This window comes from Notechis scutatus, chromosome 6 (genome assembly GCF_049901735.1).
Source record: "Notechis scutatus isolate UNSWTSFEM ecotype Mainland chromosome 6, rNotScu1.2, whole genome shotgun sequence".
Classification (NCBI taxonomy): Eukaryota; Metazoa; Chordata; class Lepidosauria; order Squamata; family Elapidae; genus Notechis; species Notechis scutatus.
This window is the reverse complement of record NC_142014.1, coordinates 66,033,029-66,057,502: the sequence shown is the minus strand read 5'-3', so window position 1 is coordinate 66,057,502 and position 24,474 is coordinate 66,033,029. Positions and strand designations below refer to the sequence as shown.

General features: G+C 43.4%; 1 protein-coding gene across 1 annotated transcript in view; it reads right to left on the bottom strand.

Annotated features, from left to right (window-relative positions):
• Nucleotides 1–24,238, bottom strand: part of B4GALNT3 (beta-1,4-N-acetyl-galactosaminyltransferase 3) — a 108,990-nt gene extending 84,752 nt beyond the window's left edge. The window contains exon 1 of the mRNA XM_087968577.1: nt 23,878–24,238. Within this exon, the coding sequence (XP_087824703.1) occupies nt 23,878–24,025 (148 nt within the window). The 5' untranslated portion in view covers nt 24,026–24,238. The remainder of the gene's footprint in view (nt 1–23,877) is intronic.
• Between the last annotated feature and the right edge of the window lie 236 nt (nt 24,239–24,474).

Here is a 24,474-nt window from a genome sequence, read left to right as displayed (position 1 = left end):
AAAACTGTCCTTGTGTCTAGTTGTTCTGTTGTGCAGTGCTCTATAGCAGGGGTCTCCAACCTTGGCCACTTTTAGCCTGGAGAACTTCAACTCCCAGAATTCCCCAACTAGCAAATCTGGCTGGGGAATTCTGGGAGTTGAAGTCCTCCAGGCTTCAAGTAGACAAGGTTGGAGACCCCTGCTCTATAGCATCGTTTTGAGGGTAGGAGTTGAAACAGTTTATGTCCAGGATGTTAGGGGTCTATAGATATTTTCACAGCCCTCTTTTTGACTTATGCAGTATACAGGTCCTCAATGGAAGGACCTGTATACTGCACAATGGAAGAAATAATTAGCCAACATATCAAAAAACCCAACCTGGCTTGTTGGTTTTGGCTAATGCACTGCATGAGTCAAACCACTGGTATTTGGAAATGATGGTTTATGGTTCAGCATATTGTGCGAATCCAATCAATGCGATCAGTGACAAAATGACATCGCATAGATGATGCAACAGGTGTAACCCTCTGCAAATTATGCATTTATACGGTTTGGGCAATAAGGCCACCACTAAGGCGACATCATGTTCCAGATGTCTATGGAAGCAAATAGCTTGCAACTTCTTAAGCTCAGTCTAATGCAGGGGTTGGGGACCTTTTATAGCCAGAGGAAGTTCTGAGAAGAGATGTACTGTTGAGGGGAACAGGACACAGTATCCAGTGGGAGGGTCAAAAATGTGATTTTTACTGATAAAAAGAGGAAAAATGCAAAGTTGGCAGCCAGAACAATACATCTTAGCACCAACTATGCATGTTAGTATTCAGAAAAGTACTTGGACCCCTGTGTATACATCAGCTATGTTGCACTTTCAGATTCAAGAGGCAAGCGTCATAAATAACAGTAATTCTCCAACCCCTCCCCCATAAAAATAAGAATAATGTAATATATGCAGCCTAGAGATAACAGATAATGCTCAACCTTTCCAAGTGAACTTAAATAACTCTCTGGTTTATTTATTCAGGATTATTCCTGCAGCATTACAAATCCCCCAGAAAGAAAGAAAAAACAAAACAGCCTCAAAGATCTAGAAATGCAAAGTGCTCCTTAAAGGTCATCAAAGGCAGATCAATTCAGAATCGATCCAGAATGCATGGGAAACTCAAACATTATGAAACAGAATGGAAAGCTCCGGAGAAGCTCAGCAGATAAGAGAGCCTTGCTTGCCCGCCAGGTATTTTGTATGCCCCTCTCTCCAAACCTAAACATTCATCCCTTAAAAATTTTTGGTGAAGAGAGAATTGGCCTCAGAAGATATTTTCCAATTTAGATGTCTTTCACTGTTCCCTCCTCCGTCCCTGGCACCTTTCTTTTTTTATTTTTCCCTTAACCTCTGAACTTCACAAGAAACAGTATACAGTATATACACCACAGTTGTGTAAATATTGGTCCTATGCTACTGGTCCCCCCTTTGTATAAACCTCTGATTCTGAGTAAAAGACTAGATCCATGATGGCGAACCTATGGCACGCGTGCCACAGGTGGCACGCAGAGCCATCTGTGTGGGCAAGCGAGCCGGAGGCAAACTTACCTCACTGCGTATGCGCAACCTCCCAGCTGATTTTTTGGCCTTTTTGGGCCTGCCAGAAGCTTGAGGGAAGCCTCTGCATGATTTGCAGGCCGAAAAATAGGCCCGTTTCATCACTTCCTGTATTTCCAGAAATACCAGAAGTGATGAAACGGGCCCATTTTTTGGCCTGCAAAGGCTTCCCTCAAGCCTCTGGCAGGCCGCAAAAGGCCTCAAACGGGTCAAAAATCAGCTGGGAGGCGCAGTGCACATAAGGGGGCAGTGGCGGGGGGAATCATGTGTGCATGCGCAGCGGGTGTGTGGGGGCATGCGCATTGTCTTCTGGGTGCTGGCATGCGAGCAATTTTTGTCACAGGAGCCCAAAAAGGTTAGCCACCAGACTGGACTAGATGCATGATTTAGAGATGAATTCTGCACCCACTACTCTGAGGAAGGCTATCCTATTCCTTTGTAATTGTGTCGAGCTTCTTTCATGTCCTCTTCGTCTTTTTCTTTCCCCACTTTTTTCCTCTCCTGCCTATTTCATTTCTCCTTTAATATTTCTATCACCCCTTCTTTCTTGCTCTCCTCCCTCTTTTCATTTCTTTTTCCCCTTCACTTCCATTCTGTCTGCCACTGCAGTCCTTCCTAGGACTGAGAGAAAGTGACTCAGTTGGTTTTGTGCCCAAGGCAGCACTATAATTCACAGAAGGAGGCCTTTAGAAAAAAGACTGATAGCAGTAGCAATAGCATTTAGACGTATATATACCGCTTTAAAGTGCTTTACAGTCCTCTCTAAAGGTTTACAGCAGGGCTGTCAAACTCAGGGCCCACAGGCCAGATGCATCACGTGCTGGCCACACCCATGCCTGGTTTAGCGAAGGGGAAAAAAGTCACGATACGTCACATGACGACGTGAGTTTGACACCCCTGGTTTACAGAATCAGCCTATTGCCCCCAACAATAGGCTGGGTCCTCATTTTACCCATCTGGGAAAGATGAGTCCACTTTGAGCCTGGTGAGATTTCAACTGCCAAATTGCAGGCAGCCGGCAGGTCAGCAGAAGTAGCCTGCAGTATTGCACTCTCACCACTGCGCCACCACGGCCCAGATGGACTTTTAAAAATAATATACAGGTAGCCCTTGACTTACGAGCCCAAAATTTATGTGGCTAAGTGAGACAGTTACGTGAATTTTGCCCCATTTTATGACCTTTCTTGCCACAGTTTGTGAAGTGAATCAGTGCAGTTCTTAAGTTAGTAGCACGGTTGTTAACTGAATCTGGCTTCCCCATTGACTTCGCTTGTCAGAAGGTCGCAAAAGGGGATCACATCATCCTGGGACACTGCAACCATCATAAATATGAACCAGTTGCCATGCATCCAAATTTTGATCTCATGATCACAGGGATGTTGCAATGGTCATACGTGTGAAAAGCCATGGCTCCCTTTTTTCAGTGATGCTGTAACTTTGAATGGTCATTAAACAAACTGTGATGACCCAGGGCATGGCACAAAAATAACAAAGTCACAAAAGTAGATAAATTCCCTTTATTGGCTCCAACTTAGCCCCCCAATGTCCAGTTATCCCCCGCTGGAGATCAAACTCTTCCAAAAATGGTCTACAAAGGGAAGAAATGCAGTCCGATGCAGTACAGAAAAATTAGAAATTAAAAAACCAACACAAACCACTCTGAAGTAATTACCATGACAGGCCAGGATAATAAATTGCAGACTTCCAAAAGATAACTGAAGCACACACAGTTGGGAGGACACAAAAACCCAGATAATCCTTTACAAAGATAATGCACGCTTTGCTTCCAGCAAGGTGCTGTGTGCAAATGCCCTTCTTATATCCTGTTCTCCCACTGTAACTAATGAAAGGGATCAGGGCCCTTTTCTCTCCTGTAAGCCATGTTGCTCCCTTCATCCCTGCATGTCCTAGGATGAAGAGGGGGTGGCCCTGGGTCTCTGAATGCCCAGACGGACTGTGCCCTTCCCCCATTTCTTCCACAGCCACCGGAGCCATACTCCCACTCCCTGTCAGCTGCTCAATCTCCCCCTCAGAATCAGACTCCAATAAGGGCATGACACTGTCATAAACACAAACCAGTTGCCAAGCATCCAAATTTTGATCTCATGATCACAGGGATGTTGCAACCGTCGTACGTATGAAAAGCGGCCACGGCTCCCTTTTTTCAGTGATGCTGTAACTTCGAATGGTCATTAAACAAACTGTTGTAAGTCGAGGACTACCAGTATTGCATTTGCAGTTCCTGTTTGATGAAGAGAAACCTTGAACAGAAATTTAAAAATTGTTTCAAACAGCCTTGGTGGAATGAGAAAGCCACCACCTCTTCAGAGGTTGAAACCACTAGCTCAATTTTTCTTTGGATGTGTGCGTACATTGTCCAGGGATGAAGGAAGCTTCCAAGGGTATTAAGCTGGCAAAGCTAATGTAACATCTGAAATACATCTTTGAATCATTTCAGTGATTAAACTCTGCCAATTGGCTAAGAAAAAAATCTGGTTATTTACAAAAACAATCTCCTTTTGTTCCTCTATTGCCCCCCCCCCCCACAGCCCACCCCAAATAACAATTTGCAAACAGTCCACTTACAGGGACAGGATGGGAGGGTGACTTTATTACTGTGATGCTCTCTTTTTTCTTTTCTTTTTTTACAAATTGTAGTAATTTGAACAAATACTCAAATGCCTGGTACATCAATTGTGTATCCAGAATGCAAGGAAAAAGGACTTGAATGTTCCTTATTTGAAAAATGCGGAGAAACAAGATGTGGAAAATTCAGAAGAACAAGTTTGACCTGAGTGCCTTCTTTTCTGCCACTCTGCTAATAATAACTCAACCTACTATTCTTCTACATCAACTATGGCTCCTTTATGACTGTGGCTCAGGGATTCTGGGAGTTGAAGTCCACAGGCCCAGAGGTGGTATTCAGCAGGTTCTGACCAGTTCTAGAAAAACAGTAGCGGAAATTTGAGTAGTTCAGAGAACCAGCATGTTGCGATATCACCCAATGATCCAATGATACCATACCTGCCAGGTAACGTGTAAAGCTATGATTGGTCAACATAGTCAGCCAGGTAACAAAACAACCAACAACATGTGTAAAGCTATGATTGGTCAACATAGGTATTACCTTATATGGTCAGTATGCCTTATATGGTCAGTTACCTTATATGGTCAACTATGCAAATACATAGCCTTATATGGTCAAATGTACCCAAAAGGAATGTTTCCTCATACACCCTAAACCCCACCCTAAACTTGCACAATAAAAGAGAGGAGCAAAGTTTGCTCGGGGCTTCCTCTCCCCCAAGGACATGCCTTTGTGTCTTTGTCATCATTGCATCTGCGAGAGAAGCCCGTCCGGGCAGTCGGTCCGGGCGTGGGCTGCCAGCTGACTCCCCATCCCTGCAGTGGGACCAGCAACGCATCAAACTGGTGACCCCGACGTGATCGCTTCTACGATACGTCCCCTTCACAACGCGCTCCTTTTCTAGGGAGGCGTTGCCCTGACTCCTGTACTACAACACCGGGCAACGGTAAAGCGCATTTGTAAGTATGGGCTCTCCAATTTCCAAAGTTCTGTCCAAGCATGTGGATGAACTTCATTTTTTAGTCAGGAAGGCCAATGCTCTGCAAAGAACTAATGGCATGACAGTCTTTCCTCTTTCAAGGAAAGCTATAATATCTTTCCTCCTCTATCTTCAAAAACATTGCCCAGCCTACTCCGAGGATGGCACTCTTAAACGCTCCACATGGGAGAAAATTGGGAAATGGATCCATCAACCTCCTCGGGCAGCGCCACATATTCTCTGTACCTGGAGAGCGCTCATGGCTGCGATCGACATTTTTTATCCTTCTGATTCAACTTTGAATCAACAGGATTCTCTCCCTCCTCCTCCTTTGCCTTCTAATTCCCCCCCTGCTCTTTCAGCAGAAATTTCACCCACCTCTTCTTTGTCTTCAAATGCTCCCCCCCTCCCCCCTCCCTCCTCCCCTTCAACAAAAACCTTACATTCCTCTCATTCCTCCCCCTTAATTCCCCCTCTCCTCTTCCAGCAGAAATTTCACCCATCTCCTCTTCTCCCCCCACTCCCTCCTCCCCTTCAACAAAAACCTTATATCCTGCCTTACATTCCTCGCATTCCTCTTCCCCCTCCTCCCCCCCTCCCCCTCCCTACAGCCTTTCAGCCTCAAAATCTTCCCTTACAAAACCTGACTCCATCCCCTCTAATACCCCTCCCCCCTTGCTTCGTAACACCTTTCAGGAAGCTTTAGCTAATGGGAAGATTAATGCTGAAGATCTTTCTTGCTTCCCCATGATCCTTCAAGTCCCAGCGGCAGGAGGGGGAAATCCTGCCCCTCAGTATGTCCCTATGGAATGGGATCTCATGAAAGAACTCAAATTTGCCACTGCCAAATATGGCCTTAAGGCACCCTATGTTAGAGCCTTGTTAGAAAACATTTCTAATAATCATAATATTCTTTTCTCTGAATGGCAAATGATGGCTTCTATGCTCCTAACATCTCTGTTACAATTCACAATCTGTAACAAAGTCTTTTCGGGTCTCTGACGTAGGTGTCCTCCGAACGGCTGAGTGGCCGGACGATTGGCCTTTGGAAACTGCCCCAGCCGTTCGGGGACTGCCTACCTCCAACCCTTGGCTCTTCCATTACATACTAACCTGTGGGACCGTGATCTTATGTCTCAACTTAACACAAAACTCATTATTGATTAATGGAATCTTTTGCTAAAACTCTACCATGTGTTAACACTATGTAAATAATGTCTTGCTACCCTATTGTTCTGCTTTTCCACAATTTCTGGTGTACTTGAGAAGACAGGAGTGGGAAGCTAAGATTGTTTGTTGCATGTAGATTTGATGATAAAGGTGGAAGAAGGAAGTAGAGAGATGGTTTGTGGATGTGTTGTTTGGAGGAAGGAAATGGAAGAAGGAAGGAGAGAGATGGTTTGTGGATGTGTTGTTTGGAGGAAGGAAAGAGGCTTTGAAGAGGCCTCTGGAGTTAGCTGAAGGGATTGATGTGACAATCTGGAAAGCTACAGGGGAAATAGAGCTGGTAATGGCATCAATTCCCTTGCTAGAAATAGAAGAGAATAGGATTGGAAACCTGAGGAAAAAGAGAAAGATGAGTTGGAAGAGGAAAGATGTGTGTGCAAATTGAGAAGGATGTGTGTGTCTGTGAATGCAATGAGGGGAATTCTGGATGTTTGAAAAGTAAACTCTAAGAAAGCAGCAAGGAAAAAAGAAATGGGAGGGCGACCCCTAGTGGGCTGGCCTTTCCAGAGAACATAGATTGATTTCACCAAAATACTAGAGAAAGGGAGGGGCCATACCAGCCCATCGCTTTTCTGAGTAAAACTCTCTGTCTTTACCTTCTCAACCCACTCTGGTTCACTTCAGCTCGCTCTGCTTTGTATCAAGGGACGTCACCGAGCTAAGGCCCTAATCGGCCATGATCTCCAGGCAATACATGTTCCTTTCAAACTGTCTCAATGGGACCCCCTTTTTCAGACATCTGATGTCTTACAGGACGCCCTGGAGAATTGGATTGGTCCCATCTCTTGCCATCTCCCTTCTGACCCCCGTCTACAGCTAATTAAAACGGTACCTATTACCTTTTCCTCTCCAGTAGTTGCTTTTCCACTAATTCAAGCCATCACAGTTTTTACTGATGGCTCTAAAACTCATGGTGCTTGCATCTGGTTCGATCAAACTACCTGGCACAAACAATTGACTAAGCCACAATCATCAGCACAGCAAGCTGAATTGGCTGCCTTCAACTTAGCCTTAGAGTCATTTCCCACTCAACCAATCAATATCATAACGGATAGTTTATATGTCTCCCAATTGGTTTTGCATATTTTTGAAGCATATCTGTCTCCTTCTCTACAACCATCATTAATGACACTGTTACTTCAACTGCAAACACTCATTCAATCCAGAGCGCACCCCTATTCGTGGCCCACATACGCAGTCACCAGCAGCTTCCGGGTTTCCTGTCAGAAGGAAACCAGGTAGCTGATGCTGCTTGTAAATTACTTCCTATCACTGTTAAGTCACCCCAACCTTCCCCTCTAACTGCAGGGGAAAGTCATAGTTACTTTCATCAAAACAAAAAGGCTCTGGTAAAACAATTTGGCATTTCTTTGGCAGAAGCGACAGCAATTATACAACAATGTCCCACATGTAGTCTTCAAGCAAAGAACTACCCCCAAGGTATCAACCCTAGAGGGACTGATGCTTGTGACACCTGGCAAATGGATGTCACGCAATTTCAGCCTTTTGCACCCTGGAAATACCTTCATGTGTCTGTTGACACCTATTCAGGGTTTATTATGGCCACCCCTCAAAGGGAGAGGCGTCAAAGCATGTTATTAATCATTGTATTCGGACCTTCGTAGTGCTGGGATCGCAAAAATTCTAAAAACAGATAATGGACCAGCCTCTCAATTCTCTGAATTTTGCCATCATTGGTCCATTATCCATAAAGAGGTAATCAAACCTTAAAATTGGCCTTACAACGATACATGGGGTCAAAAGGCCTTAGAGGCCCCCCTAGCCTCCCGGCATTACAAAATGTTTTGAATGTTTGTCTGTATACACTTAACTTCCTCAATCTCACTGGCACCCCTCCCTGTCTGCTGCATCTCGACATTTTACTAAACCACCTGTTCCCGCTTGAGACCACTTGTTTATTATAGGCAATTGCCTGATCCTGCGTGGAAGGGACCTGCTGAGCTGATCACCTGGGGACGAGGCTACGCCGCTGTCCAACTCCCTGAACGAGTACTCTGGATCCCTGCCAGGTGTGTTCGTCCCTACCACCGTGACCCCTCGCTCTCCACTTCCTCTCCAAAAGGCGCCTCCACTGACCAGGATGAAGATCCTCTTGCTTCTTTGCTGCTGCTTCCTTCCTGAAGTCATACTTTCATCATCTCATGACAACGCTCATCGCCCCTACAACATTACATGGACAATCAAGGACGCTTATGGACAAATACTCAGCTCCACAACTAACTACACTATGATTTTTTCCTATTTTCCTAAATTACATTTTGATTTTGCTGAAATGATTCTAGGTAAGACTGCCTACTCTCGTCTCACTGATGCCCCTACCCTAGCCATAGTGTTGTTAAATACCATTACCTGTATGTATGCCCAGGACATATTGCTGATGCAGAACATATTTACACCTGTGGAGGAATTTCTGATTACTATTGTAAATCCTGGTCCTGTGTTTCAACTGGTTACATCTCTTGGACACCTCCTTTGAACAATGATCTCATCACACTTACCAGAACCACCCAGGATATACGATGTACGGCAGACAAAAACAAATGGTCCAAATGTAATCCAGTGACTGTCTCCTTTACGGCCGAAGGAAAACGAAGTAACATTTGGGACACTGGGGCAAAGTGGGGAGGTCGCATTTATGCCAGGTGGCCTGGATATCATTATGGGAATGTCTTCTATATACAACGCCATGTTCATGTCTCCCCATCCCTATCTATAGGACCCAATGCTAACCAAATCCAATCTGGATTTTTGAAACCCCTAACAAATGCCCAGAACCCACTGGTATCCCTCATTGCTTCTGCTCACGCATTATTGAATCACTCTCAAGATTCCTCCATTTCTCAGCACTGTTGGCTTTGCTTGTCTTCAAACCCCCTTTTTATGAAGCCATCGGCTCTTCCCAACCTATTTCCAATTCTACTTCTGATAATAATTGCCGATGGAGGAATAGCTCTCTCACTATCACGGCCATCACTGGTCAAGGTTGCTGTCTTGGCCACATACCTACTAATTATTCACAATACTGCCTTAATGCCACCCACAGACACAAATGTGAACTTTATCTACTCAAAGAAAGAACCGGCCTTTCAATTGGAGGTTACAACCAGGTATTCACCACATCTGGTGGCAATATCACAAAACGCCTCCAAGGCCAATTTTTTATTCCTGGAAATAACTCTGTTTGGGCTTGCTCTACAGGTTTAACTGCATGTGTCCACGGAGATGTATTATTAGCAAAAAAATCATTCTGTATTCAGGTCCAGCTGTTGCCAAAAATTGATGTATATGATTCTGAAGATTTTGTTTCCATTTTAGAACCTCAACAATACCACCTACGAGCTAAACGAGAAGTTGTCACAGCTCTTACCTTATCTGTGCTGCTAGGTTTAGGTGCTACAGGTGCAGCAACAGGCATATCAGCTTTGGTTGTAAATGATAAAAGCATAACACAGTTAAGTGCCACCATAGATGAAGATCTTAGAAGGGTCGAAAAATCCATTCTTGCCTTGCAAACTTCTCTTACCTCTTTATCTGAGGTGGTCTTGCAAAACCGCAGAGGCCTAGACCTCTTGTTTTTAAAACAAGGGGGGACTATGTGCTGCTCTTAAAGAAGAGTGTTGTTTCTATGCTGATAGCTCAGGAGTTGTCCTAGACTCCATGAAAGAACTAGACACCAGATTAAAGGAAAGAGAAAGGGAACGAGCTTCACAACATACCTGGTATCAAGGACTATTTAACCTTTCCCCATGGTTAACAACATTGTTATCTGCTATAGCTGGTCCACTTATCCTTCTCTTATTGGTATGTACCATTGGACCATGTGTAATGGTAAATTCTTAGAAATCCTTAAAAGAAAATTTGGCCAAATTGATTCGGATTTAAACTCAAAACAAAAACAAATTAATGCGCTAATAGAGAAAAAGGCCCTCTTACAATTCTCCTCGGATTCCGATAACTCTGATAACGAGTTCACCAAAGATGCTGCTAAAGGGGAACCACGAATTCTCATGAACCTATGACAGGATGAGTCGGAGGACCTAGACTGGACATAATAGTGAGGATGGTGAGTATATAGCCCTTAAAATAAAATAAAAACAGAGGAGATGTTGCGATATCACCCAATGATCCAATGATACCATACCTGCCAGGTAACGTGTAAAGCTATGATTGGTCAACATAGTCAGCCAGGTAACAAAACAACCAACAACATGTGTAAAGCTATGATTGGTCAACATAGGTATTACCTTATATGGTCAGTATGCCTTATATGGTCAGTTACCTTATATGGTCAACTATGCAAATACATAGCCTTATATGGTCAAATGTACCCAAAAGGAATGTTTCCTCATACACCCTAAACCCCACCCTAAACTTGCACAATAAAAGAGAGGAGCAAAGTTTGCTCGGGGCTTCCTCTCCCCCAAGGACATGCCTTTGTGTCTTTGTCATCATTGCATCTGCGAGAGAAGCCCGTCCGGGCAGTCGGTCCGGGCGTGGGCTGCCAGCTGACTCCCCATCCCTGCAGTGGGACCAGCAACGCATCACCAGCAAATACCCCCTCTGACTGGAGATTTTACAGTATCCTTCCCCTGCCATGCCCACCAAGCCACACCCACAGAACAGGTAGTAAAAAAATTTGAATCCCATTACTGCACAAGCCCATAGTTCCCCCTTTGTTCTACATTATAGCTATGTGGGGATTATAGCTAAATCATGGTGTCCTATGAATTTACAGCAGTTCCTTGAGATTTTTTCGTTCCTCACACAGAGTTTATAAAAAAGGAGAACAGTGAATAAATACAACATCTATGAACTTTGATTTTTACAGGTGACAAGAACAGTTTCAATCAATATAGCTTGTGGGTCAGAACATTATATTAATGTACTGTTGAAAGGCTGGAAAATGCCTTTCTTCTGAGGGTTCGGTTTTCCTGCTGGGAGAACTCCAGTGCAAGGATTCAGACAACTACTTGGAAGCCGGTTCTTTTTATTTTTCAGGAAGGCGAGAGATAGCAAGAAGTCTGCGTTCCTGGAGCTAGCTCTCTTTGTATAATAAAAACCCTGATTTTTATACCTTTTTGCTCCTTTTGTGTGTGAGTGCTTGTGTTTGTATTTCTTAATGTTTTAAATCCTGTCAGGGGTTGTCTTCATTTCCGCCGGAGGGTAAACTCCGGGGGGTGGGTGGGTGCAGAAAGCAAACTTTGCAGGGTGGTTTGATTGGATTATCAGTTTCCTAATGTTTTCTTGTGGCAATCTCCTGTCTGTCTCCTTTGCAATATATTTTGTGTCTTTTGTCTGTTTGTTTAGCTGATTTGGCATGTCTTGTGTTTGTAAGGGTTTTCTTTTCTTGTTTCCTTAGTTTTCTTAATTATTTGGGCTTTTGTCTAAGGGGCTTCTTTAATACCTTTTATTAAATCTCTTTTCCTATGCAAGTTTGTTTTATGGCTGGCCTGATGTTCCCTTTGGGCTTTTCCTGCTTGGGTGTCACCACTGTCCTCATGAAGTTCCCTTTCCACAGTACTAAAATGGGAATATTCTCCCTGGCAGATCTATTCCATTGCTAACCACATTTTTTTTTTCTTTTTGTGAGAAGCTGTCCACAGATGACACATACCACCCTCTTTTACTCTGTTTAAGGAAATAGAGTTGCCTCAGTTTCAGCATTTTTGAAGAAGATGGATTGCACATGAATGGTACTTAGAAAATCACCAGCAGGATTGCATCAGATTGGAAATATTATCTAGCCTTCCTCTCTGTATAAGTTTACTTTTACTACCCTTTCAGCAGATACTCAGTTAGTAGCCACACTAATTAATCAGCATTTGCTAATAATAAACCATGGTTTCAAACAAGAATGCCAAGGTCCTGTGAAATTATTTCCTATTGGTAATACATCAGGCCACAATGTTTCTGTGTTAGATATTTTTAATTACCTTTTAAAATTAGCTTCCCAATCAATTCTTTCATCTGGCGTTGCTCTTTTAATGTTGGAGAGCAACTGTCCCACTTAGGAGGAGGGTTCAGGCCTGGACTTCTTATGTAATCTGGACCTCCATCCAACCCTCGAATGGCTTTGAGCTTTATCTAGTTTTCCCAGGTGAAAGCTGCCAATTTGGGAGGATTCCCAAATGAAATAGGCATGGAACAATAAAGTAGGTAGTTTGAATTCTATACCTATGGATCTGCTTGTTTGCGCCTGATATTTAATTATTTTATTCATTTTATTGAATAGATGTTACTTCAGCGTTGTTGTTTTTTTGCAAAGAGAAATGATATTGATATATTAGTATAATACATAATAAACAAGTATAACAGCTATAAACATGAACATAAACCTCATTCACACTTCAGTTTGATGAAATCAAACTGAACAGACTGATGTGTTTCCAACTGAGGAAAATATGTTTAAATCAGAATATTTGCAGCCGTGGTACCCTGTTACTTCCCAGAGCCCATAGAAAGGCTTCTTGCAAGAAGACTTGCACAAGATGCTCAGATATTCTTAGAAGATATGCATGATGTGGCCTATTTCAGTCTGGTAAGAGGATTGAATTAGCTTTGGTTTTCTTTTGATGGATGACCTTAATAGGAGAAGTAAAATCTTGTTAATTCTTAAGAAGGCTATTGTAAAGAATCTAGAAATATCTCTGGATATGTTGGCCAGGAAGGTGCAACATGATCACATCAAGAGGATGGAACATAGTCACACCAAAACAGAGGTGTGCATTATAGGCACCTCCTTACAGGCAGCTGCCTTATTCCAGGAAGATTAGATAGGATTGTATTCTTTCTGAAAGAACAGATGGGTAGACTCTGGGGATTCTTATAAATCCAGCACCCTGAAAAAACAAGTGTTTTTTCTGGCAAAGAATGTCTTTTTCCAGCTCCAGCTGTTCCTGGATAAAGGTAGTCCAGGTACATGGTTCCTTGTAGTGCTAATCTCAAAACTGATTATTGCACTGTGCTATATGTGACGGTGCCCTTGAGATTGCCATAGAAATCACAGTCAATGCAAAATTACTTAATTAAACTATTCAAAGGAATAACCTACCTAAGGTCTATTTCAAGGAATTGCATTGGCTGCCAATATGCTTTCCCCACCTCTTAAAATTTCAAGAATCTTATCCTGGGATTAGGATTAGATATCAGTTTCTCTCTATGCCTCAAGAGAAAAGCTCAGTGTGTGCTACCTGTTCTAAGATATGCCACCGAAACATGGACACTAATCTCACAACTGATACACAAGTTACGAATGGTGCAAACAGCTATGAAAAAATACATGCTCGGCATTACAGGATAAGATAGAATGACCGGCACATGGATTAGAGAACAAACAAAAGTGTATGATATCGTCAAGAAAGTAAAAGAATTGAAATCCAAGAGTGCTGGTCACATAGCAAGAAGAACGGATGGCAGGTGACCCAAGGCAGTCATAGGATGGATCTCATTTGATAAAAAGCGTCCATGAAAGAGATCCAAAACAAGAGGGATCGGTGACATCACCAAGTATTGTGGGCCCAATTGGCAAAAGAAAGCTGAGGATTGTATAAATTGGAAGCATACGGAAGTGGCCTTCATTGTGCAGTGGAAAGACAATGACTAGAATGATGTTGATGATCTGACAGACCAGTGATGGGATTCAAAACTTTTTACTACTGGTTCTGTGGGCGTGCCTTGCTGCGCATGGTGTGGCTTGCTGGGCGAGGCTTGGTAGGCTTGGCAGGGGAAGGATACTTTAAAATCTCCATTCCCTCCCCATCCCACTAACCTGCTTTCCAGCTCCGTTCTCCTGTGCAGGGCAACAAAAGAAGACCCAGCCAATCAGCTGGGACTCAGGAGGCAGAGAATAGATGGGGGCGGGGCCAGTCAGAGGTGCTATTTGCCGATTCTCCGAACTACTCAAATTTCTGCTACTGATTCTTCAGAACTGGTCAGAACATGCTGAATACCACCTCTGTGACAGACCAATATTTTCCTGGGTATCTGTCTGAGCTAGAGGTCCCCAAACTTGGCAACTTTAACACTTGTGGACTTCAGCACCCAGAATTCTCCAGCCAGCTGGTCTGAGCGCTAAGATCTGGTGAGGATCCCATCTTAAGAATGTTGCATCTACCTCAGGGATTCACTATATAACAACCCGAGAGGGAACTTTTTGGACCCAGGTGACCTTAACTGTGAGACTGTTGTTCCTTCTCCTCTGATTCATTATAGCCGTTAGTCCAGAACCTAGACAGTAAACTGTTGGCACTTTAATTTTTGCTGTGCCCCTGTTTGTTTTTAATATTCTAGTTCTTTTTTAGTTGTTTTGTGGCTTTTAATAGGAGAAAAATATTATTCTTTATATCATTTGTGGCAATGTTGGCATCTTTGCTTCAGCCTCAGTAAAGAAAGACTCCTTGCTTCCAGATGAATTCATTAATACAACCATGCAGTTATATTGATAGGATTACAGGAATTATGTGCCACTGGGATGTCCTTGGGATTTAATTGTTTCAGGTCCCAGTCTGTCCTACAGCCCTATTCTCCAGGGGAATTCATACCAAGCATGAACCCAGCCTGACCTAACGTAGCTTCCAGGTATAAACAAGTTGAACCAAGTGTTGTCTCCGGCTGAGACTTTAAGTAAAATATGGATCACATCTAAAGAACACCTGCTTTAAAACCAACGGGCTGTCACATCATGTCAAGCCAAAACAAGCACACCCTGCATCTTACTATACTGTTAGAATGCCTAGACAAGGTTTAAATCTGAGTAGCCCTCCTTCAGGTGGTGTTGAAATGAAGCTCTCAGCATCCCTTGTCATTAACAGTAAAGGTTAAACTCTTTAAGTGTTGCACTTCAGGATCAGCTACTGATGTTTTCTTGCCCCTAGACTGAAGCAGCCTACTGTTTCCCAGCAGAGATCATATAACAGCTTGTCTCAACCAGGCACCCTCCTAGCCAGTGAAACCTCTGCACACATCAAGAGCTTAACAGAGAATGTTCTGTTACCAACAGACATGGAAATACTGATCTTGTATAGCCTTCTTTCCAGGCCTGGGAAATTATTAAGAGAGGATGGGGGTTGGAAAGTACCTTGGTTTTAGAACAACAAACGTAAAGACAAGCTATTGCATCAGCAACAGCAGTGCTATAACTTCTGCTTATATTTAGATGTTTCCACCTGGGGGACTGTGAAGACAGATTAAGCAAAATAATAAAAGCCGAGAATAAATAAAATATTGGAACCACTCTATCTCTGAAAGCCCTTGTGGCCCCTTTTTTGGGGACTACCATCCCCACTACAAAAATAAAAATAAAAACTAGAACCAGCTTTTACCTGCAAAAGGTGGAAATTTTACTGAGCTAAAATAGCAAACCAAAAAAAAAAATGCTTCACATTGCTACACCTCAAAATAAATGTTTTACTGGCAGCATGACAGTACTTGCAGTCTCAAAGGCTACCTTCACAAGCCATTAGCAAATCCTTACACTAAACAGAGGTATATTTTCCTCCAGCTTTTGGCAGCTGTCTTTTAAATTGCTATGCGAAAGAAAGAGAATCCATGTCACCTAAGAATCTGAAATTATTTATACATACATACACACATGCACAGGCAGAAGGGGGTCAGCCACACCATGCAAACAAGGTCTTCTAAGTTGCGCAGACTTTATCATAGTTTTACCTGCTTAGTTTGATTAGATGCTATTATAGGTAATCCTCCATTTGCAACCATTTGTTTGGAGATTGTTCGAAGCTGAAAAAAAATGACTTCCGACTGTTTCTCACACGTACGACTGTTGCAAGATTCCCGTGACCACATGGTCAAAATTTGGACGCTTGGCAACTGGCATGTATTTAATGACAGTTGCAATGTCCAGGATTCACATTATCATGATTTGTAACCTTCTCAGCCGGCTTCCGACAAGGGAAGTCGATGAGGGAAGACAGATTTGCTAAATGACCACATGATTCAGGTAACTACTGCAATGATTCGCTTAACAACTGTGGTTTAAAAAATGTCATAAAATGGGGCAAAACTCACCGACCGACTTGCTTAGAAAGAAAATCTGGGGCTCAATTGTGGTTGTAAGTCAAGGACTACTTGCACTGCAGGATCCAATTTGGGTTGGTCACCGGGTCCAGAAGTTTAGTCTTCCAAACTTTCGGACTTGTGCTGGAAGAAAATATCCTCAGGAGATTTTTAAAACAAAATAATTTTCTCAGAATAGCAATAGCACCTAGACTTATATACTGCTTCACAGTGCTTTACAGCCCTCTCAAAGTGGTTTGTAGAGTCAGCCTATTGCCCCCAACAATCTGGATCCTCATTTTACCCACCTCGGAAGGATGGAAGGCTGAGTCAACCTTGAGCCTGGTGGGATTCGATCTGCCAAATTGCAGTAGGAGTAGCTTGCAGTACTGCGCTCTAACCACTGCACCACCAAGGCTCCTTTTATTATGAATGTTCAAGTTAAAGACTGAAATTGTAAATAAATGTTTCCTAAGTACATGAGAGGGGAGGGTGCTATCTCCATTACAAAGTCTTTAACTTGAACATTCATAATAAAAGGAGCCTTGGGTGCTATCTCCATTACAAAGTCGAAGAGCCAGTGCTGTCCAAAGATGTCTCCATGGTCATGTGGTCGGCATGACTGAATGCCGAAGGCGCATGGGACGCTGTTAGCTTCCCACCAAAGGTGGTCCCTATTTTTCTACTTGCAATTTTAATGTGCTTTCGAGCTGCTAGGTTGGCAGAAGCTGGGACAAGTAACGGGAGCTCACTCTGTTCGGCGATGCTAGGGATTCGATCCGGCAAACTGCCAACCTTTCTGATCGACAAGCTCAGCGTCTTAGCCTCTAAGCCACCATGTCCCCTGAATGCCATTTTCAGATAATTACCTGGCTGTATATTCATAGTCACTAACAAGGGCCATTATCCAGCCATGCAGATGACTAGATAAAATGATCCAATTATTTAAAACTAGCCTTTTCCCATTAGTTTTGCTAACTGAGATGACAAAGCTACAGTTCTAATTCGCATGTAATCAAATCGTGCTTTAGCAGAACCCTTCCCAATGCAAGGCCTTCCAAACGTATTACGCTACAACTCACAGCAATTGACACAGGAAAATAATGCATTTTGATTTATTACAGCTCTTCAGATAACAATTCCTATTACCTGTTGAGCAGCAGATGGAAGGAAATACTGATGTTTGACTTCCTTTTTTGCTATAGATCAAACCTGGGCGTTTTATAGGCGGTGGGCCACATGCAGGTTGTCCCTGTCTGGCCCATGGTGGTAGGTGTCGTTGTTGGGAGGATGGGGTGTCACCGCTGGCAGGCAATGGCGGAAGGAGGCGGAGCACAGCTTGGAGAGTGGAGGGGCAGCGTCGGTGGCAGTGGTGGGATTTAAAAAAAATTACTAACAGTTCTGTGGGTGTGGGTTGGTGGGCGTGGCATGGCTTGGTGGCATGACAAGGGAAGGATACTGTAAAATCTTCATTCCCACCCTACTCCTGGGGGAAGGATACTGCAAAATCCAATTCTCTCCCCACCCCACTAACCTGATTTCCAGCTCCGTTCTCCTGTGCAGGGCAACAAAAGCAGACCCAGCTAATCAACTGGGATTCAGGAGGCAGAGAAGAGATGTGGGCGGGGCCAGTCAGAGATGGTATTTGCCTGTTCTCCAAACTACTCAAAATTTCCGCTATCAGTTCTCCAGAACTGGTCAGAACCTGCTGAATACCACCTCTGGTTGGTGGGTGGAATGGCATTTTCGGGAGGCAAGGGCTGCGGGTGGGATGTTGGCAGCAAAGGCCAGAGCAATTGCGTCCCTTCACAATACAGGTAGTCCTCAACCTACAACAGTAACTTGCAACCCTGACTTTTGAAAATTACAGTGGCACTGGAAAAAGACTTATCACCATTTTTCACATCTACAATCATTGCAGCATTCCCCTGGTCACGTGATCAAAATTCAGGCACTTGACAACTGACTTGTATTTATGACCGTTGCTGTGTCCCCAGGTCATGCGATCCCCTTTTACGACTTTCTGACAAGCAGAGTCAAGGGGGAAGCCAGATTCACGTAACAACTGTGGGACTAACTTAACAACGGAAGTGATTTGCTTAACGACTGTGGCAAGAAAGGTCATAAAGTGGGGCAAAACTCACTTAACAAATGTCTTACCTAAACAACATAAATGTTGGGTTCCATTGTAGTCGTAACTGGAGGACTACCTGTAGTCCCAGTTTCTTTTGGGAAAATTAATTACCATAGATCCTCTCTTAAGTCTTTACCTCACCAAATGATCTGGGCTGGTGACCTTCTACCACTGCACCATAGAGAGTATCTTAACTTACTGCACCTCTGTGTGGTTTGCCAATTGCACAGTGGCAGATAGGAAAGCACTCCAGAGGGTTAATGTCATTGCCCAGAGGATCATTGGTTGCCCTCTCCCCTCTTTGGAAGAGCTTTATAGCTCCCATTGCCTTAAGAAAGTTCAAAACATTCTCAAAGATCCATCTCATCCTGGGCATCCTTTTTTTGAACTATTTCCATCTGGCAGACGGTACAGGATAATAAAAAACGAAGGACAAATAGCCTGAAAAACAGCTTCTATCCCAGGGCAGTAGCTCTTTTGAATTCTGCTGTATAGTGCAGTGTTGGTGTGGTGTCGGGGGTTTTCAATTCAATGTGTGGAGTGTGAAGGATGTGTGTTTGTGTTTATTTTCATGGTCATGATGTGCACTGAAGGTGGTGTTTGATTTTGTTGTATGAGGTGCAATGTCAATAAAGTAAACTAATCTAATCTAATCTGGCTCCACCTTTTAGAATTAATCATGATTTACTGAATAAATCACAACTGCTCAAGCTCGCGAGCGATCAAGTCATAAAGTATAAACTGTCAAGGCTAGATTGCAAAAACTAAAGCCAACCCAAATAAATGACTGTATGCCTTGGTATATAATTCAATGTTTTTCAACTTTGACAACTTGAAGACTTCAGTTCCTGGAATTCCCCAGCAAAGCAAATGACATAGACTTTGCCTACTTCTACAGTTATGAAACCCTCCCCTTAATCTCCAGGCTGCATTTACCTTAATATATTTGAAAGAAAATACGAATGTACTAAAGAGGTGATCCGTCTCTCAGCTTTATGTATGATACAGGTAGTCCTTTCTTAATGATTGCCCTGTTTAGTGAAGTTATGATGGCTTTGGAAAAAAATGCTTTATTATTAGTCTTTGCACTCATGACCATCACGTGATTGTGAGTGGAACTTTTCTCCACCGATGGGTATTTACAAATGTTATATGGTGTCCCATGGTCATGGAAATGACTAGCACGTATGTGTGAGGGAAATCTTTACCTTTAGTATAATATTACATAGTTGGCAGTAAAAAGAAGCTGACAGTAAAGTTACAAAACATATTTACTTAAACTTGTACATTCAGTTTCAACTCAAGTCAGCTTGAATTAGTTGATGCAATTGTTTCCTTAAAAAGAAAAACAATGGAAACTAACAAGCAGGAAAATATTAGGTACTTTATATTTATTGATAAATAAATGAGAATTAAAATAAAAGAATGAAAAGAACTGAAAGAAACAGTAACTCAGAATATGGAGAGACGGCGCATATTAAACCTATATTTGTTTAGCTTATAGAGCAAATGCCTTCGAAGAAGGGAAGGATTAGAAAAGGTGACAATTGGAATTAAAACTGACCACAGAAACCCCAATAGTGAAAGATGCACTTTCCTGGTTGCAAGTAAAGACAACTTAGAAGAATTCGTTGAAAGATTAAAATGGAATGTGAAAAATTTGGGTCAATACTAAATATTAAGAAGACAAAAGTAATATCAAGTAGTATCAGAGGTGGTGGTCAGCAGGTTCTGACAGGTTCTGGAGAACCGGTAGTGGAAATTTTGAGTAGTTCAGAGAACCAGCAAATACCCCCTCTGACTGGTCCCATCCCTATCTATTCTCTTCCTCCCGAGTCCCAGCTGATTGGCTGGGTCTTCTTTTGTTGCCCTGCACAGGAGAACAGAGCTGGAAAGCAGGTTAGTGGGGTAGGAAGGGAATGGGATTTTGCAGTAACCTTCTCCTGCCACATCCACCAAGTCATGCCCACCAAGCCATGCCCACAGAACCAGTAGTAAAAATTTTTGAATCCCACCACTGACCAGTATGCTTAGTGAATTCATAATAATTGATGGTTTTCAGGGGCAGGAAAAATATGCACAATCTCTTAATCATAGGAGAAGGGCAGTGACAAACTTATGATGAATACATTTGATTATTTCTATGGCATGAAAGATCAGAATCTGTAAAGCAGTTATTTTTCCATTGTGCAAGTATGAAATTGAAAAGACAGAGTAGGAAGAAAGACATACATGATTTACAAGAGGGGTGTCAAACTTGATTTCATTGAGGGCAACATCAGGGTTGTGTTGGACCTGTGGGGCAGGGGAGCATGGCCAATGTTACTCATCGAGGCTCCATTTTCGGCTGCGATGGCCTCCTGCAGCCCTCCCAAGCTCCCTTTTCACTGGCAGAGGCACCGTGGGCTGGTCCTTTGCTGTTTCCAGGGCAGGCCAGCAGGCCAGATCTAAGCACCCTGTGGGCTGGAACCAGCCCCTGGGCCTTGAGTTTGACAGCCCTGAATTACAAAGACGGAGATGGCTAATACTAAGATGAACTATGAGGTGAACCAACCAATCACTCCTGGGGGAAAAAAAAAAGACTGTTCCCTTGAGATGATGTTCAACAGGCAGAAACCTGCACATTATGAGCATGTAATATGAACAGGTGACAGGTAAGCAAAAGCTGTTGTGTTGGTTGAGAGAAGGAGAATGGAAGACAATAGGTAAGGTAGATTTCTGAATTGTCAAGGTAAATATCGAAGAGCTGATCAGCTGCTACAATGATGTAATGCTGGGAATGAGTCAGCAAGGATTTTGGGTTGATATCACTTTAAGAGCCTGAAATAGAAAGAGACCCTGTTGGGGCGTATCTCTCTCTCCGCATATGCTTCTGTGTTGTAATTGCCGATTGCTGTTTGTTTGAGATCCAATTAAAGTACTGCTTTTATATATTCTTTGTAGATAAAGCCACTATTTAAATATAAACCTGTGTTTATTGTATTTGCTCCTGGGTAGTTTCCCATAGTCACACGGTGCGCACTCTGACATGAATCAAAGGGATTTTTGGAAAGTTCACAGAAGAACCACAGCCTGTCTGTCACCAGAAACATTTTAAGATGGTTTGGCCCAAGTTAACACCGTCACCATTTTGGGTCCCTTTTTGGATCAACCTGACATGCAGAAGAAACCAGTATAAGTTAGTTCTTGACTTACAACCACAATGGAGTCCAAAATTTCCGTTGCTAAGCAAGACAGTTGTTTTGCTCCATTTTAGGGGTTGTTTTTTTTTTTTTTTTGCTACAGTTGTTAAGCAAAAAGCTGCAGTTGTTAAGTGAATTACACCATCATAAAGTGATGACAGCACTGATTTTGCTTGTCAGAAGCCGGGTGGGAAGGTTACAAATGGTGATCACACAACCCCCACAGGACAGTGCAATGCACTGGTTGTAAATACACGCTGGTTGCCAAGCGGCCAAATGTTGATCATATGACCCTTGGGATGCTGAATGGTCATAAGTCTGAAAACTGGTCATAAGTCACTTTTTTCAAAGTGCCATTGTAACTTTGAACCATCACTGAACAAACAGTTGTAAATCAAGAACTGCTGTAAGTCAAGGACTGCATACTAGGTACTTGTCCAGAATCCTTACCTTTCTGCCTAATTTTAAATGAAATGCAAATACAGGTAGTCCTCAACTTACGACCGCAATTGAGGCCCCAACATTTCTGTGGTTAAGCGAGACATTTGTTAAGAGAGCTTTGTCCCATTTTACGACCTTTCTTGTCTTGATTGCTAAGTGAATCACTGCCGTTGATCATTTGGTAACATGGTTGTAAAGCGAACGGCTTCCCCCATTGACTTTGCTTGTCAGAAGGTCGCCAAAAGGGATCACGTGACCTGCAACGGTCATAAATATGAGCCAATTGCCAAGTGATCATGGGGCGGCTGCAAAGGTCGTCCCTGTGAAAAATGGTCATAAGTCGCTTTTTTTTTTTCAGTGCCTTTACACGGACACTAAATAAACTGTTGCAATTCGAGGACTAACTGTATAAAAGTTTAGTGCACCATATAATAATAGACATTTTCACGCTCACAACATCCTAAATACTGTATGTATCTACGTTTGCCCCATTATGCCTTACTGTGGGCATTTCCCACCCCCACCCCGCTGCTTAGTCAAAGTATTATCCACCCATCCTTGAATGGGCAAAAGTTATCCCAGCACTGAATTCACCGTCTGTACCGCCCGACATTGTCCTGCCATCCTTGTCACAGTTCCCCACTGCACGGAAAATGGCAGGTACCTTCTTCACAGTCATGCTTTGTGTCTTATCATTAAAGGGAGAAGCGTTTATTAGAAGTCCAGGGAAAGGATGAGGGTTAAGAGTAGAGTAGAGTAGAGTAGAGTAGAGTAGAGTAGAGTAGAATAGAATAGAATAGAATAGAATAGAATAGAATAGAATAGAATAGAATAGAATAGAATAGAATAGAATAGAATAGAATAGAATTCTTTATTGGCCAAGTGTGATTGGACACACAAGGAATTTGTCTTGGTGCAAATGCTCTCAGTGTACATAAAAGAAAAGATACATTTATCAAGAGTCCAGAATCATCAGGTACAACACTTAATTATAGTCATAGGATACAATAAGCAATCAAATCATAGTAGAAAACAGTCAATATAAATTGCAAGGATACAAGCCACAAAGTTACAGTCATACAGTCACTAGTGGGAGGGGATGGGTGATAAGAAGGGACAAGAAGATCACAGTAATAGTAGTGCAGACTTTGTAATAGTTGAACAGTGTTGAATTATTTATTTAGCAGAGTGATGGCTTTCGGGGGGAAAAACTGTTCTTGTGTCTAGTTCTTCTGGTGTGCAGTGCTAGGCTGTCTCTCTGCTGGGCTGGGAAGGTAGATGAAGGCAACACATGGGATGGTCCCACATGGGACCATCGCAGAAGGAAAAAAAAAAGGACGTTGCCATGGCATATATTGGGCTGTGGCGAAATGCTGATGAGGCCTACACAATCACAAACACAGACTACGCCACCATTTGCCCTCCCAATGCCAACCTGTGGAGTCCTGCCTTCCAACCCCCCCCCACCCCCCAGGACTGTGGCTCAATGAGAAGGATTGAAGGACGGGGCTTCCTGTGGTTGAGGGCACCTACCAAGATGCTCCCTGCTCTTTAAGTTGTGAACTTTCTAAAGATGGGACTTGAAAGCGGATGCCAGGCGGACTAAGTGCCCTGCAGTTTTAAGCCCAGTTGGCACCTGCTGCAGGGACCTAGCCCTAGACCAGCAGGGAGGACCCCGTGGCTCACCCACCCACCCATCGACCCCAGGTAACTCACTGTGGCTCAGGGGGTGTCCATTCCTGTCGGCCAGCACCACCAGCTCCAGGTAGGCTGCGCAGAGGCCCACGGCCAGCAGCCCGAAGACCAGCAGGAGGCGAAACCTTCTCCTTAGCGCCTTGCCCAGAAGGAACGCGAGGGTCCTCATCGCGCCTCAGTCGAAGCCGGAAAAAACGAACATGCTGCTGCTGCTGCTGCTGCGGTTGTTGTTGCCGTAGCAGCGTTCGCCCCGCTCGGAGGCTCCTCCGCGAGGCTCACTTGCTCTGGCGCCCGCAAGAAGAGTTCGCCAGCGCCGGGTGACTGCTCCGGGACACCAACATCGAAGTTGTCCCGAAGTCAGTCAGTCAGTCCTTTCTTTCCCTCCCTCCCTCCCTCTTTTCCTTTCCTTTCCTTTCCTTTCCTTTCCTTTCCTTTCCTTTCCTTCCTTCTTTCCTTCCTTTCCTTTCCTTCCTTTTCCTTCCTTCCTTCCTTCCTTCCTTCCTTCCTTCCTTCCTTCCTTCCTTGCCTGCCTTCCTTTCCTTTCCTTTCCTTGCCTGCCTTCCTTTCCTTTCCTTTCCTTTCCTTTCCTTTCCTTCCTTCCTTCCTTCCTTCCTTCCT